This window comes from Marmota marmota, unplaced genomic scaffold, assembly GCF_001458135.2.
Source record: "Marmota marmota marmota unplaced genomic scaffold, marMar, whole genome shotgun sequence".
In the NCBI taxonomy this organism is placed as follows: domain Eukaryota; kingdom Metazoa; phylum Chordata; class Mammalia; order Rodentia; family Sciuridae; genus Marmota; species Marmota marmota.
The window spans coordinates 33,887,144-33,903,766 of record NW_025999900.1 but is presented as its reverse complement, the minus strand read 5'-3'; the positions used below and the strand labels follow the sequence as shown (position 1 = coordinate 33,903,766).

Genomic DNA, 16,623 nt, shown 5'->3' with positions numbered 1-16,623 from the left:
TGGGGCTGTTCTGCCAGTGGGTCGCAGGTCCGCCTACCTTGCAGGCACGGGGGGCGGGGCGGCTCTACCCTTCCTCAGGCCACTGGGCCTGTTCTGTCTGTCGGTTACAGGTCTGGCCTGTTCTGATGGTGGTCACAGTTCCGTCTACCTTGCCAGCACAGGGGGAGGGGGCGACACCCCCTCTCAGCAGGCCGCTGCTCCTCTTCTGCCGGTGGGTCGCAGGCCCGCCTACCTTGCAGGAGTGATTGGAAGCTCTGTCCCGCTGCGGGCCACTGGGCCTTTTCTGTCCGTGGTCACAGTTCCGCCTACCTGGCAGGCGCGGGGGGTGGGGGGCGGCTCTGCCCCTCAGCAGGCCGCTGGGCCTGCTCTGTGGGTGGTCACAGTTCCGTCTACCTTGCCGGTGCAGGGGGAGGGGGCGGCTCTGCCTCTCAGCAGGCCGCTGCTCCTCTTCTGCAGGTGGGTCGCAGGCCCACCTACCTTGCAGGAGTGATTGGAAGCTCTCTCAGATGTCTTTCAATTAAATTATTTATTGAAGAGTGACACAAACATACTGAACTGTACAAATCTTAAGTATATGCCCAACACATTATCACAAAGTGACACTCACATGAAACCAGAATCTGTACCAGATGATGGACCAATGTCAGCACTTCAGAAGCCTTCTGTGTTCCTTTCAGGCTTCCTCCCCCATGTGTAACTTCTCTGACTTCCACCACTTTAGAGTAACTTTGCCGATTTATTCCAATTTTATATAAATGGAATTATTCAGTATGTAATCTTATGTGTCTAGCTTCTTTCGTTCAAAATTATTACTGTAAAGATTCATCCATGTGTTTGTATGGAATGGCATTATTTCATTCTCATTAACAAATAGTGTTCTGTTAAATAATTATACTATAATTTACATATTCATTTACAGAATATTGAAATTTGTGTTATATTTCCTTTTTGCTAGTTCAGCATAAATCTGCTGTGATCTTTTAAATTTATATCTTTGTACACTTATTTATGCATTTCTCTTACATGCATATGTAGAAATGAAATTGCCATGCTCATTGTAAACATACATCAAATAAAACATTTGTCAGTGTGATTGACCAGTCCTGTCAGTAGTGTATGAAAGTTTTGGCTTTGTCAGTATACTCAGTAATGTCAGAACATTTCTTGTTAGGCACTCTGGTATGTAGTGGTATTTAAAAAAAACTTTTTTTAGTGTAGATGGATACAATATATTTATTTTTATTTATTTATTTTTATGTGGTGCCAAGGATTGAACCCAGGGCCTCAAGAGTTCGAGGCAAGCGCTTTACCACTGAGTTACAATCCTAGCCCTGTAGTGGTATTTTTTTTTTAAATATATATTTTAAATATTTATTTTTTTAGTTGTAGTTGGAAACAATATCTTTATTTTATTTATTTTTATGTGGTGCTGAGGATCGAACCCAGGGCCTCACATGTGCTAGGCGAGCACTCTACCCCTGAGCCACAATCCCAGCCGCTTAGTGGTATTTTTAAAAAATATTTCTAGTTATAGAAGGACATAATATCTTTATTTATTTATTTTTAATGTGGTGCTGATGATCAAAGTCAGTGCCTCAAATGTGCTAGGCAAGCACTCTGCCACTGAGTCATAACCCCAGCCCTGTAGTGGTATCTTATTGTAGTTGTAAATTTTCACTCTTTAAAATACTATTAAAATGTTTCATAGACTTTTTGGGTATTTCAATATCTTATTTTGCTCAGCATGAGTTTAAGAGTCTGCTAATTTAAAAAATTGTGTTGTCTGTGTTTTTCTTACTGATTTGTAGTTCTTTTTAAAATTTGTGTTATGGATCTTTTTAAAAAATATATATTTATTTTTTCAAAAATATTTTTGTGGATGGACACAATACCTTTATTTTGTTTACTTAGTTTTTTTTTTTTTTTGGTGGTGCTGGGATCGAACCCAGTGCCTCATGCGTGCAAGGCAAGTGCTCTACCATTGAGCCACAACACCAGCCCTTTGTGTGTTGTGTGTGTGTGTGTATGTGTGTGTGTGTGTGTGTGTGTATGTGTGTGTATATGTGTTGGGGATTGAACCCAGGGCATTTTACCACTCAGTTACTTCTCCAGTTTTTTTTTTTTTTAAGTTTTTGAGACAGAATCTCACTAAGTTTTGAGGCTGCTTGGAACTTGTGATTCTCTCCTGAACCTCCCAAGTTGCTAGATTATAGGAGTGCACCAGGGTGCCTAGTGGAATATGAATCTTTGTTTCAAATATATATGTTGCAAATGTTTTCTCTCATTTTGTTGTTTTCCATTAAATTCTCTTGATTAATAAAAGTTTTCTTTCTTTCTTTTCATTTTTCTTTTTTCTTTTTTTTTTGGTGGCGTAGGGGATTGAACCCAGGGCCTCATAAAAACTAGGTACTAAGTGCTTTACCATTGGACTACTTTCCCTCTGAACAAAAGTTCTAATTTTAAGTTATCTTCCTGATGATCACTAGTTTTTGTGTCTTACTTAATAAAATTCTTGCCTGCCTGAAGGTCTATACATACATTTGTGTTCATATTTAAAGTGAAATTGTTTGAATTATATGCACCTATTTTATTTCATGTTTTCTTATTCTTATGTTATGGATATTTTTCTTCTATCTCTTTGAAACCTTTAATTATACAATTACAAATCACTTTCAGGATAACTTATTATTTTGTTCCTTCTATGGACCTCACCTGCTTCCCACACATATCTTTCTTGGTGTGTGTTTGCTGCATGTTGGTTTATATAGTGTTAGTTTTCCTCATGTGTTTGAAATTTTAGTTTGCAAGCTCAACTCAATTGTGCATTGCTATAGATTTCTCTCCAACACTTTTTTTTATTGTTTGTGTCTCCTAATGTGGAAGTATTGTGGCTGCCTTTCACTAATCAATACCATCCCCTGTTCATCACCAAAAGCTTACAAGTTGCTTAGTGTTGTGGTTCTCAAGGATATCCCATATTCAGTTCCTTGGTCAGCAGGCAGTTTGGTCCAGGCCAATTACCTGGCTGCCCTTGCTTCCTCTCTTCACCTCTTTCAGGTCCAGGCTGAAATTCAGTGTTGCCTGCAGCTCTGAACATTAGCTACATTTTTTGGGAAGGTGTTGTATATATAAGATGTAAAATGCACTAATCTTGAGGTTGTGGTTAGATAATTTTGTGCATAATCATGCACCCATGTAACTACTGACAAGCTTAGGACAGAATGTTCTCAGTCTAGAACACCCCAGAGATCAGAATGTTAATAGTTATCCACCTTAATGTAAAAGAAATCATACAGCACAAATAGTATTATTTCTGGCCTTTTTTACTTGGCATAATATTTGTGACATTCATTAATGCTGTTGTGTGTTCTAGTAGTTTCTTCTTATATGTTACTTTGTAGTTTTCTTTGAACATGTCACAACTTCTTATTCATTCTGCTGTGGATAGGAATTTGGAATGTTTCCAGTTTTTCACTATTATGGATAAGATTGTCACAATTTTTCCCAAGTAGATTTTATAAACAACATCACCACCACTGTGACTGGATGTGGAAGCATCACACAATCTGAACTTCTGGTGACCTCTGTCGTTTCTGGTATCAGAGCCCAGCAAGCCTATATCTTCAGTCCACACTTTTGTGATTCTATTATTTTTGTTTCATGCTGGTGCTTATTCTATTTTTTTTTGCCAGATCACCTTTCATTACTTATATTTTCAAAAGTAATTTTTATGTGTTAAGAGTTGAGGAGGGCTTATCTAGCCTAAGTACCAATTTCACTCCCAGTTTCTCCCTTTAGCATACCTTTCTACAAAGGCAATTATTATATCATAGGATGTACACATCTTTATATTCTTTGTAAATATTGACTTGGACCATTTGGCCATTTCTGCTTCTATAAATAAATATAGTTAAATGAAAAGATGTCCAACTCAAACTTGTTGGTTAGGTAATATTTTTATGAAGCTTGAATCTTCAAGACATTACAGTCCTTACATGGTGAAATTCACATAATATATACTTCTTCAAATCTTATGCACACAAAATAAATTTTCAGTGTATAAATTTTTAGTGTTCAGGAGCTCTTAAGTGTCATTTTTCAGTTATGCAGAGAAGAAAGAGTAGCATAAGTGACCCAGGTTTGAGAGTTTCTGGCATAGTAAACTTCATGGAAAGCACATTTTCTTCTAGCTCATACTATAATCTGAGTGACTGTAGGATTGAGGGGTCATTTACTCTGATGCAAAAATCTACTGAGCATCTATATTGTACAGAGCCCTTCAGAGCTAAGCACTAAATTTAGGCATTTATAGATTCTTCCCTTGAAGATTCCCTGTTTTCATGTGAAAGACTGTGGTAGGGATCAAACAGGGAGGGACCTGGTATTTAATGAGCCAGGTTTGATTTAGGGAAGTGTGGTTGTCCCTCCAAACTCACAATGTAGTCCTGCTGGGGCTGTGGCATGGAGGGTTGGAGAAAAGCATGTGTACTGGGACAAAGACTTACACTTGTTGTGTGGGTCTTAAGTATATTAGACATCTCCCATGGGACTATTTGTTGCTCCTTGTGTGATTGTCCAGGACGTACATAGGTAGAGGGGCCTTCAGGAGCAGAACTGAACAGCAAAGGCAGCAATATAGAGGCTTAGAGCAGAAGGATGGGACTGCAGGAGAAAGAATGAGTGTTGAGAAAGTAGATGTGCTTAGGTGAGGACAGTAGGCGTCATTCCCCTCATCCATTACACATAGGAACCAGCTGGCTTGGAAAAGGGGGCTGCCCTCCTATATAGGGGTGTGATGGAAAGGGCTGGGGGGCAGGGATCTGTGGCTTTGCATTTGATGTGGCTGTGCTCAGCAGGGTTTTGGGCTGCTGATCTCCTCAGAACAGGATTTACTCCTACTCTTGGTTATTTTTCTTATTTTTCCCAACTGTGATTTAGAAACAAGTTCTACATTCTTTATAGTTGTCAGCAACTTTATCAGTGTTATCTATTGGTTCTGATAAGAGAATAAAATTTGCCAAACTATATGGATATGAATGTATCTTTTCCTTTTGTTAAAAAATCTAGCATGGCAATATTTATTTATAGAAACACATGAGCATGATGCAAGCATCTGTGTACACAGAGACACACACTAGAGAAGATGGTTTTAAAGCAATAACTCAATCACTCAGTATTCTTGGTTTCATTGCCCAGAGGCAAACTCAATTGTTTCTATTTTTTTTGGCATGTTTGTCAAAAGTTAATTGAATTTCTCCAAGTTGTTCCACATTCTTTATAATCTTTTAAACTTAAACATTGTATTAGGTGTAAGTAGAATTGTCATAGGTACTAAATTGCATGTCCCTGATCACTGATGATGTTGAACATCTTCTCTTGTGCTTTTCAGCCATTTGTACACCTTCTTTTGTGAACCGTCTGTTAAAATTTTTGGCCCACTATATTTCCACTGGTTGTGCAAATATCAACACAGGGACGTAAGAAACATGAAAGAGCAAGGTAACATGGCCCATCCAAAGGAACTCAATATTCTCTAGCAAGACCCCATGTCGCGACTTCTTGCCCGCAAGGAAGACGCAACACTCAGGAATCTTCTTTCAGTAGTTTATTTCAGGCCCTTGATAGTTCTTCTTCTCTCTCTCGGATGCCCCTCCCAGCCTTAATATAGCATCTCAAGCCCCAATGCAAAGCAGCCACGTGGAGCTTTCTCATTGGGTGATGAAAAGTCATGCGCCAACTCTCCCAAATAAGGAGTTGTTTGTCACAGACCACAGCGGAGCCAGCGCCATCTTGTAATGGCGACCATAATTTGCATAAACGGCAGAAGCGGCTCACCACAACCCCAAAGAAAGGAAATTTATGAAATGCCTGAAAAAGCATCCAAAGTAAAGTAACTCAGTTGAATTCAAACTAAAAAGTTTTTTTTTCTCAGCAAAAGAAATAATATGTGAGGTGAATAGGGATCCTACAATCTGGGGACAAATTTTTACCCCTCACACATCAGATAGAGCTCTAATTTATAGGGTATACAAAGAATTCAAAAAGCTAAACACCAAAAAAACCCCACAAATAACCCAATCAATAAATGGGCCAAGGACCTGAATAGACACTTCTCAGAAGAAGATACACAATCAATCAACAAATATATGAAAAAATGCTCATCATCTCTAGCAATCAGAGAAATGCAAATTAAAACTGCTCTAAGATACCATCTCATTCCAGTAAGAATGGCAGCTATTATGAAGTCAAACAACAACAAGTGCTGGAGAGGATGCGGGGAAAAAGGTACACTCATACATTGCTGGTGGGACTGCAAATTGGTGCAGCCAATTTGGAAAGCAGTATGGAGATTCCTTGGAAAGCTGGGAATGGAACCACCATTTGACCCAGCTATTCCTCTTCTCAGTCTGTACCCAAAGGACCTAAACACAGCATACTACTGGGACACAGCCACATCAATGTTTATAGCAGCACAATTCACAATAGCTAGACTTTGGAGCCAACCTAGATGCCCTTCAATGGATGAATGGATAAAAAAATATGGCATTTATACACAATGGAATATTACTCAGCACTAAAAAATAACAAGATTATGGCATTTGCAGGGAAATGGATGACATTAGAGCAGATTATGCTAAGTGAAGTTAGCCAATCCCCAAAAAACAAATGCCAAATGTCTTCTCTGATATAAGGGGGGTGACTCAAAATGGGGTAGGGAGGAAGAGTATGGGAAGAAGATTACCTCTAGATAGAGAAGAGAGGTGGGAGGGAAAGGGAGGGAGAAGGGAAATTGCATGGATGGTGGAAGGAGACCCTCATCGTTATACAAAATACATGTATGAAGATGTGAGAGGAAAAAAAAAAAGAATAGCGTCACCTTAGATTAGGTAGAGAGAAGTAATGGGAGGGGAGGGGAGGGGATGGGGGGATAGGAAGGATAGTAGAATGAAATAGACATTATTATTATTGAAAAATGAGAAATTATGTCCCATCTGATTCAAATGTATGATATGTCAAGGTTATTGTACTGTCATGTATAACTAATTAAAACAAATAAAAAATTTTAAAAAAGTAACTCAGTGAGATATAAAAGAGTACAGATAGACAATTCAGTGAAATTGTAAAAATTATACATGATTCAAATGAGAATTTCTACAAAAAGATATAACAAAACAAAATGGAAAATTTGGAAATTTTGTTTCAATGAATGAAACAAAACATACCAAGAACAAACTAGATCTGAGGGAGGAGAGAACATACTGGAAAACCGTGTCCAGTAGAGTAGTTGCTAGTAAAACATTTATTTGGTGGGTAGATTACAAATCAGTCATTTTTATGAAGGCACAGAAGCCCCCCTCATCACCTTTTCTGGTTTGGGAGCAGACTGTGATGTCCTGCTGTCCACCCTTCACCTCACCTCTGAGGTCACTGCAACTGTGGCACACAGGTCCCTGAATACCCTCAGGAAATGGGGCAGTCTGGAAGGTGCTTAGGTGGCTAAGTGGGCAATTTTCCAGGTTGGTGCTGAATCTGCACCCAAGACTGTGGGTTGTGCTGGGCTGGAAGATAAAGGCTGAACTTGCCCCATTCAGGTGGGAGGTGTGTGGACAGGCCTGTGAACATAGCCTTTCTATCATATTCTCATAGGCTGTGCTCTGGGGTGGGGAGTAGCACATATAGCCTGATTTATCTTGATCACTATGATAAGCTGATGGGAACTGACAGATTCCAGTTGGGACAGTGGTTCAGAGTGGAGACTGTTGGAGCTGTGGCTATAGGGAGGCCAGGGAGGAGCCTGGAGGTGGGGGTGGAGGGAAATGAGTCTCCTGGAACCAACCAAGTCTTTGATGCTGGAGTGGGATCTCAGGTGCTTTTCTTTTTTTTGTGGCTGGCCTGGATTCAGGAAAGAGAAAGGAATATCTTTGAAATTCCCTTGAAATGAGCTCCATTGCTTCTCAGGGGAGAAAGCTCTTTTTCCACTGGTCAGAGACTGTACCTGACCTAAACAGATGCTGACAGGACTGGGTCAGTGCATTGGAAATGTTTAGAAGTGGGTAACCAGGAGGAGAAGAGGGTAGAGAGGGATGGCCATAGAAGGTGTTGAAGAATATATTCAAGGAAGAAAGAGAAATCAGCTCCTCTCTACCAGGAGATAGTCTTTATTAAGAGTCAGATAGTTGTCCTCCACAAAGTGAAGACACTATCCCAGGACACAGGGCCTGTCATATAGCTATGTCTGAAGAGTTCATTACTGTCTGAATCCAAGCCATGAAGCTTGAGATCCTGGTGAAGACCCAAGGAAGTTTCCCAGTAGTATGTTGTTAGCTGACAATGCTCTGGGCCACATTGTCGCACATGAAGGGTACCCCAGAGTCTCCTTGTAGATAGAAAAGGGAGAAGTCTTAGCATAGGCCCCTCTGGTTTACCCCCTTTCAGGCTCATTTTCTATTATCTTTCCTCAATTATGGCCGTGCCTTAGCCATCGGCCTAGCTGCATCCTCTTCCTAGCTCAACCCAGACCAGCTCAATCATCTGTCCTCAGTATTACTCTGTCCCTGGGCAAAAATTCAAAGGGGTGGCTGTGTCCTTACTCTATCAGTAGCCTTCTTGTCCTTAGGGCTCCCCACACATAGCTGGGTGGACTGTTGTAGAACGGGAAGATGTTCCTGTATTTCTGCTTATTCTGTATTTCCAGGTCCACCTCTTGGAGTGTGTCAGGATTTTTGCCATCAGCCAGTTTCCCCCAGGCTGCCACACTGCACACCTGCCCAGATCTCACCCAGTCCTAGCTCTTCAGGAGGGCAATATTCTTCACCACTGTGTTGAGTTGAGCCTTGTATGTCAGTCTCCTTTCTAGGAGAGGGATGGCAATTGAGGTGCCATCCTCTCAGGGAGGCTTAGACCAGGGATGAGGATGTCTGTATTTCCACTGCCTAGAAGGCTTCCCAAACCTTCTTCTATTGCACTGGGACTAGCTGATCATCTACTGAGAGGGGAGGAGGGGACTGAGACTGCACGAGCTGAATGATCCCCAGAGACTTGTGCAGGTAGACCAGAAGTCAGCAAGATGTTACATTTAGGAGCATGATATCATTGACCACTGTTTTATTATTATATTCTTGGTGAGGGATGGCTTTTAGAACAGGAATGACTTGTTGGGTGTTTTCCTTTTTCTTAATATTGTGAGCATCCAAGGTGACATTAATTTTGCTATAAAGTAAAGATGGATAAGGCTAGTCATTGGAGTCATAACTCAGTCTTTGAAAGGCAAGCTGAGGTCTCAGCCTAAGGCAGAGAAATAGCTGAGTCAAATTGTTAGGAAGGGTTGGGCAAAACTATGTCCCACCTTTGTCCAAATGTTGACTGTGTTGCTTTTCTTTGCAGTGAGCCAAGGCTGGGTTTTTGGCAGCCTCCTTGCTGCTCAGCCTGCTCTCCTGCACTCTTCAATCCTGTGGACCAGCTTAGGGAATCTCAGGTGGTTCCTCATTAGCCCTTGGTCCTATATCTTAGGGATTTTCATGAGCTATGGTCCCTTGGTTAGTCCCAGGACAACAAAGACCCAGGTATTTCTCACCTTCTGTAACAGTGAGCTGCTGACATCACAAAGTTGTTTTGCATCAGGAAACCCCCACAGTATTTCCTGACTAGTTTGATTTCATAGAATCTTATGAATGGCATGTAGGGACTGGAGTGGGGTTTCACCTCTCTGTCCCATTTGATTTCCTCTGAAAGAGAAAATTTGTCCTGGATGTCTGTTCATAGAAACCAGATGGCAAGCCCAGTGGCTGTAAGACAGGGTGGTCGTGCTGTGATCGTCTGTGAACTTGGACATGTTTGGGAAGAAAACCCCTTGTACAGAATACCACAGGCTGAGAAGGGGTCCTAGTTTCTGTGGGTAGCATGGTGGGCTTGAATCTGGACCCAACTCTTTCCCTAGTTATCAATTTATTTTTGAAGAGATGAGAAAGCTCAACTCTGTTTTTAAATTAAATAAGCTTCATAAATATGTTAAAGGAAAAGGATCTGAACCCCCTAGACCATCCAGAAGACCTGGAATACACTCTCTGTCCAAACACGGTTGCTTCTCTTCCAGGTGCTTCTCAAACACCTTATGAATGGCACACTTCCAGCATTGGGCTGCTTTCGAAGAACTAAATGTCATATAAACTTGGGGCTTCTTCCTGTGCCCACATCTGAGTCAGGTACATAATAAATACTTCACAAAAGCTTGTTTGATGCACAATGAATAGTCTTCAAATGTGCTGTGTCCAGCAGGTGGGTAGGAGAACTGCTAATAGACCCTGATCACAGCACAGGCTCATCTTCCTAAGGTGCTGAGCCATCAAGGTAAAGAGGGAAGAGTACAAAGGATAGGAGAGCAGAAGGAGATGGAGAAAGGGCTGAGTGGAGAGCATCCTCTGGGAGCTCGTCTTCATTGCTGTAAAGCAGCACTGAGGCCAAACTCTGTTGGCTCCATTACTCTCTGGGTAACTGTCCTTGTGGAGCTGAACAGCTCATCTGAATGGGGACAAGATAAGGGCCACATCTAGGATTTGGAGTAGAAGATACTTCTTCCAATTTTAATCCAGATGACAAAAGCTGTCCACTTTTAGATTTGGAGGATGGAAGTTTATAGCCCTAATATTCAGCAATTCCCCACCCACCAGTGTCCTATGTCTTCCCAATAAGTAAGTTACTTTCAAGATGACAGAGGTGTGACCCATCAGGTATCTTTGAAAGTAGGATTCTAGAATTTCTGCACACTCTATCCAGTGATAAAGCTTCTTCTAGGAATAAAACTTCTAGGAATAAAGTGAAGCAAGGATGGCCCTTAGAGCTAGCCTGACCAGGGCACTGTGGAGCACCCATAGCTTCTGGGGGTGTGGATGGTCATTTATCTCCTTCAGGTGCCACAGAATAGGAGAGTCATCAAGAAGATTATCAAGAAAAGACAATAAAACTCTCAATGTTTATACAGTCAGTCAAATGAAGGGGGTTTGGAGTCAACACTTAGGTAGCACGCCTCCCAGAGTGATTAGGACACATCTTCATTCTTCTCTTGTTGCAGCGCTGTTTCAACAGTACCTTCACCAGGGCCCACAGATACATTATGGACCAGTACTGTGATGTACAGCATTCTTCCAAACCATTTTGGAGAGTGCTATTCCTGCTTAGAACACCATTAGGATTGATCACTACTTTAAAAACAGTGAAAATATTTTAGAAAAATGGAAATAACTCAAGCTGGTCTCCTAGGTTCTAAACATAATCATGTTCAGGGAACACTAAGCCCAGGGTCCTCACAAGCAGGAAGATGGAAATGCCTCTCTTGAATTCCAGGTCACTCAGAGGCCTAGAACTGTCCTCGGTGGACAAGGATAGTATAGCTCAATCCCTGGCTATAGAAAGCCACAGGAGGGCAGGATCTAAACCCCCAAGCCTCACCTGCTCTGGCTGGGCACCTGAAGTGAAGATACACTCCTCACAGATGTTTAGCCCTTCATCTTGCCCCAGGATTAGAGGAGGTGCAGATGGCCATATCCAGTGCTACTGCCCGGGATCCCTGACTCAAGAGGATGACTGTATGAACCAGGAAGCGGCTCTCACCAGACCCAAATCTGCTGGCACCTTGGTCATAGACTTCTCAGCTTCCAGAATTGTAAGAAATAAATGTCTGCTTTTATAAGCCACCTGGTAGGTGGAATTTTGTTGTAGCTGTTCAAACAGACTAAGACAGTACTAAATGATGTTTACTGAAAAAATATTTACACTCCAAACTGTTATTTATTAAAGCTCTGGCAATCCATTGGAGCTGGCCTGTGCCCCAAAGAAAAAGAGTCAGTCATGGGGCATCTCAGTCTGATCCTGCCATTCGAAGCGTCTCATTGTTCTCCTTATCCAGGGCAGGTAGCTTAAGATCCTGGTGAAGACTGCAGGAGGGGTCCCATTCCTTTCTCCGTAGGAAACAATGCCGTGGGCGACATTGTTGCATACTAGGGGGCCACCAGAGTCTCCCTGTGGACATAGAGTGGAAAGGACATTAAGCCAGGCCTCCTTGCTCCTGCTGCCCTAAAGCCATAGCTCTCAGAGAAGGCAGGGTAGGGTTCCTTTAGTTGCTTGTGTGTGTGAAATGGGGCTTTGAGGTGCAGGAGTCAAGACTCTGGACGTTTAGCTGCTAGGCTTCAACACAGTCAACGCTGCTCTTCCAGCTCAATTTGAGTCTAGCTACTCTTTCCTTCCCAGGGGAATGCTGCCTGTGTAAGTGTTGTGGGTCTTCCACCCTTATCTTTCGGGACTGGATTGATGAGGGAAAAAATCTCCACCCAATCCTGGTCTGGCCCCCGCCTTCCCCCCCCCCCAGGGCTGGGGCTTTGAGGATGGAGTCTTTTCCACAAAACGTTGGCAGTTGTCCATGCTCTTACCCTGAAGGCGTTCTTCCTCTTCCGAGGGTTCCCCACACAAATCTGGGTGTTTTCAGTGTAGAAAGCAAAGCGTTGGCTGCACACCTGACCGCTCTGCACTCTCAGCTGCACCTCCTGGAGTCGGCTTGCTAATGTGTTCTGGTTGACCAGGCCCCAGCCAGTTACTGTGCACAAGGCCCCAGGCCTCAGCACATTCCTGGCTTGAGGAAGAGCCACGGGCCTCACCGCTCCATTCTTCCTGATTCTGCTGCTCAGCTGCCGGAGAGAGTATGGGCATTCCTGCTCAGCTGGACCCTAACCAAAGCTTAGGGACTGCTGGGACGGTACTTGCCCCATCCCTGCCCCACTCCCCCCAGCCCTGCCTGGGATCCCTGCCCTGATTCCCCCCAGCCCTGCTCTGGCTTCTTCTTCCATGGTCCCAGAACACAGCAAACCACTATGACATTGGAAGGTCACTGGCTAGGGTGGAGGTGTTCAGGGCCAGGCAGGCAGTACCTGCAGTAACATGATGTCATTCTGGATGTTCTCTGGATTGTATTCAGGGTGGGGGATGGTTCTGCGCACAGTGATGTGTTGCTGGGTCCTTTCCTGCCTCTGGATGTTGTGGGCCCCCAGAGTGACATTTATAACACTGTTAAAGGAAAGTTGGCCTAGAGGTAGGTATGAGCAGCAGAAACTTGGGTCCAGCAGCTCTGCAGTACAGATGGGCCACCTAGGGCAGGGCAAGCCTGCAGTGGAGGGGATGGGGTAGGGGACTGGAGGGGAGCCCTGCCCTCTGTTTATCAGCACCCCAGAACTGGGGATGGCAGGGGACTGTGACCTTAAGATTTGCTCTTCCAGATTAAGTTGAGAAATAGCTTGAGTTCACATTTTTTTTAAAGCTCTGATTTAGCTGCCATCCTTGATCTACTGAATCAATGAACCTTTATTTTACCTATTTATATGCGGTGCTGAGAATCCAACCCAGTGCCTCACATTCTAGACAAGCGTTCTAACACTGAGCCACAACCAGGCCCCTGGAGTTCACATTTCGAGACCCAATTTGTGTTTTCCATCTCCTACTCTTGTTCTTTGTGGTCATGTTTACACTGGCCTGTTACCTCTGCTGTGCTCCCCTCCCCAGTCCTGCCTGGTCCTGTTTTTTATCTTTCATTACTACAATGTTACTTTCAGACGGTTCATCAAAGGAGGTCTTCTGCCCACTCCCCACTGCCCCCAACTGAGCTCCTCACCTTCCCAAGCAGTGAGCTGCTGTCATCACAAAGTCTTCTCGTACCAGGAACCCCCCGCAGGTGTGCCCACCTCTTGAGGTCTGGGCCCGAAGATATGCCATGTAGGGGTAGGAATGGGGTCTGGCCTCTCGGCCTCCAATGATCTTCCCTGGAAGGAAGCGTTCAACACTTACCTCTGCTTGAGCACCTGCAGTGGGGCCCCCAGGTTGATGGCTTTGGAAAGACAGGAAGATGAGGAGGGCAGGAGAGAGAATGCAGGACAGGGAGCAGTTGTTGGTGAGGATGGGTCTGTGAGGCACCAGGCATTGAGAGCTTCAGGGAGACCCATTTCTCTTCAGAACTCAGTTTGCTCCTCCTCCCACAAAGGGGACAACAAGGTTCACTTTAGGCAGGGCCAGCTTTAGCCTCAGTATGAAGGAAATTCATTGTTGTGAGCATGAGAGCTCCTTGAAGTCCCTGGCACTTTCTTCCTCATGAAACTTCCTATATCCCTCTGACCACTCATGGGCAACATGGGACTGCTGTTGGAGAACCTGCATAGGAGCTTCTGGGACTGCTATTCCTGTATCCTTGTCTCTCAGGCTTTGACACTTGGGGTACAGAATGAATTTCCATGAGCATATATATAGAGAGAGAGCTTACTATGTGCCAAGGCCAACTCTAAGACTTCTATATACATTTACTGGTTTAACTTGCATAGCAATTCTGTGAGGTTTGTTGTAATATTATTTCCATTTTATAGATGAGGAAACTAAGGAAATTTGAATACAAATACCTTGCTCAATGAAACAGAATGTGCTGAGGCATTGTGGCTGGTTCCAGAGTCTGGGATGGGATCAGACAGACCTCTGAGGTTGGGGTGGGTCACTTACCTGCCTCAGCCCCAGGTGGGAGGAGAAAGGCCAACAGAAGCAGGAGTGGCTGCATCTTGCTTGAAGGCTGTCCAGTCAGTTGGTGTGTGTGTGCCTCCACTGGTCAGGCTTTTAGCCCTCAGGAGAGGAAGGAAGGGGTGGGAGGGGGCTTAAGAATTCACAGTCCCGTTCTCCTGCTGGTGTGGTAAGTTTCGTCACCCAGCGCTGCCCAGGAGGTTTGCCCACAACTGACAGTGAGCTGGGCGAGGGGAGAATAATCCAAGCCAACGTCCTGATGTCCCACACCACTGCTGAGTCAGTGCTGATAGCAGAAATGGGGACCCAGGGGAACACGGAGGGGCCTTTGAGCAATGTGTCCCTGAAGCCTCAATCCACCAAAGACCTCAATATCTCCAGTAAGGCAAAGACACTGGCAGCTGCCTGCTTCCTCCATTTCCTATCCCTCTGGGATTCCAGATTCAGTCCTTTGGAATTTCAGCATTTCTCTGAATGAGTGCAAATTCCCAGATTGCTTATTCACATATAAGGTGAATAAAAGATGTTGAGGTATAGTGAGAAATGGGTGAGAACACCTGGAAAATGTCAAAAGAGTCAGAAGAGGAAAGATGAAGCTCACCTGTTTTCCCTGGTGGCCCCAGGCCTCCCTGCTGAGATCCCTGTTGTTCCCACTTGAGTAGACCTTGTCACTCAAGATTGGGCAGCCACTCCCCTGAGTTGGTGGAGGATGCTGTTGAAGAAAGAAAAGGGGAGAACAAGGCTCTGACACTGATCATTACCTTTTCAGGTCACTTGAGTCCCGATAGTCCCTCAGTGAAAGTTACATCACATTTGAAGACTTCCTACTCAAGGTGAAGTCTTTGTGTTCCTGAAGTTTCTCTGCATGTAGATAAGGCTCAGAGACTATTTTTCAAGGGTTGTCAGGCTAGCCAGAAGACATCTAAGATCTCATTTCACTGATGGCACAAGAAACCAATTAACCTAATTTCCTTTCTCTGCCCCCGAGGTGATAGCTTCAAAAAGGAGGTGCATTTATTGTTATGAAGCCTATAAGTAAAAAAGAATTAGAGCAAATAGTCAACACTGGGAGAAAAGCACAGGAAACCATTGCAGAGTTACACAGTGGTTCATTAAATACTGTTGAAAATATTTAGATGGTCAACAAATGGTGCTGGGAAAATTGGAAGTCCATATGCAACAAAATGAAATTAAACCCCTGTCTCTCACCATGCACAAAACTCAACTCAAAGTGAATCAAGGACCTAGGAATTAAACCAGAAACTTGCATATAATAGAAGAAAAAATAGGCCCAAATCTTCATCATGTTGGATTAGGCCCCTACTTCTTTAATAAGACTCCTATAGTACAAGAATTAAAATCAAGAATCAATAAATGGGATGGATTCAAACTAAAAAACTTCTTCTCAGCAAAAGAAGCAATTAATGAAGTGAATAGTAGCCTACAGAATAGGAGCAAATGTTTACCTCATGCACATCAGAGACAGCACTAATCTCTAGGATATATAAAGAACTCAAAACTCTTAACACTAAAAAAATAAAATGACCCAATCAATAAATGGGTCAAGGAACTGTATATCATCAGAAGGTGATATACAGTTAATCAACAAATATATGAAAAAATGTTCAACATCTCTAGCAATTAGAGAAATGCAAATCAAAATTACTCTAAGATTTCATCTCATTCCAGTCAGAATCACAGCTATTAAGAATACAATCAACAATAAGTGTTGGTGAGGATGTGGGGAAAAAGGCACATGCATACATTGCTGGTGGGACTGCAAATTGGTGCAGCCAATATGGAAAGCAGTATGGAGATTCCTTGGAAAACTGGGAATGGACCCACCTTTTGACCTAGCTATCCCACTTCTTGGTTTATATCGAAAGGACTTAAAAACAGCAAACTACAGGGATGCAGTCATATCAGTGTTTATAGCAGCACAAATCACAGTAGCTAAAAGACTGCTATAAGATTTCTTCTGGGTAGATGAATGGATAAAGAAAATGTGGTATATATACACTTCTTCAGTAGATGAATGGATAAAGAAAATGTGGTATATATACACAATGGAATATTATTCAG

At 43.2% G+C, this 16,623-nt stretch overlaps 1 protein-coding gene and 1 pseudogene across 1 annotated transcript; both read right to left on the bottom strand.

The window, feature by feature from the left end:
• Positions 1 to 8,321: 8,321 nt before the first annotated feature.
• LOC107143907 lies at positions 8,322 to 11,137 on the bottom strand (annotated as a pseudogene).
• Positions 11,138 to 11,764: 627 nt separating this feature from the next.
• Positions 11,765 to 14,675, bottom strand: LOC107145301 (cathepsin G-like). Its single transcript, XM_015489193.2, has 5 exons — positions 14,527 to 14,675; positions 13,655 to 13,802; positions 12,918 to 13,053; positions 12,423 to 12,677; positions 11,765 to 12,015 (listed from the first exon to the last, which is right to left on the bottom strand). Exons 1-5 carry the CDS (start codon positions 14,579 to 14,581, stop codon positions 11,839 to 11,841), a joined length of 771 nt encoding a protein of 256 aa, XP_015344679.1. The 5' UTR covers positions 14,582 to 14,675; the 3' UTR covers positions 11,765 to 11,838.
• Positions 14,676 to 16,623: the final 1,948 nt, after the last annotated feature.

Coding starts and splice junctions, on each gene's coding strand:
- LOC107145301 (XM_015489193.2), bottom strand. CDS start 14,581: ATGCAGCCACTCCTGCTTCTGTTGGCCTTTCTCCTCCCACCTGGGGCT. Junction 12,678..12,917: donor ATGACATCATGTTACTGCAG/GTACTGCCTGCC, acceptor TCTCTCCGGCAG/CTGAGCAGCAGAATCAGGAA. Junction 12,016..12,422: donor AGAGGAAGAACGCCTTCAGG/GTAAGAGCATGG, acceptor CTATGTCCACAG/GGAGACTCTGGTGGCCCCCT.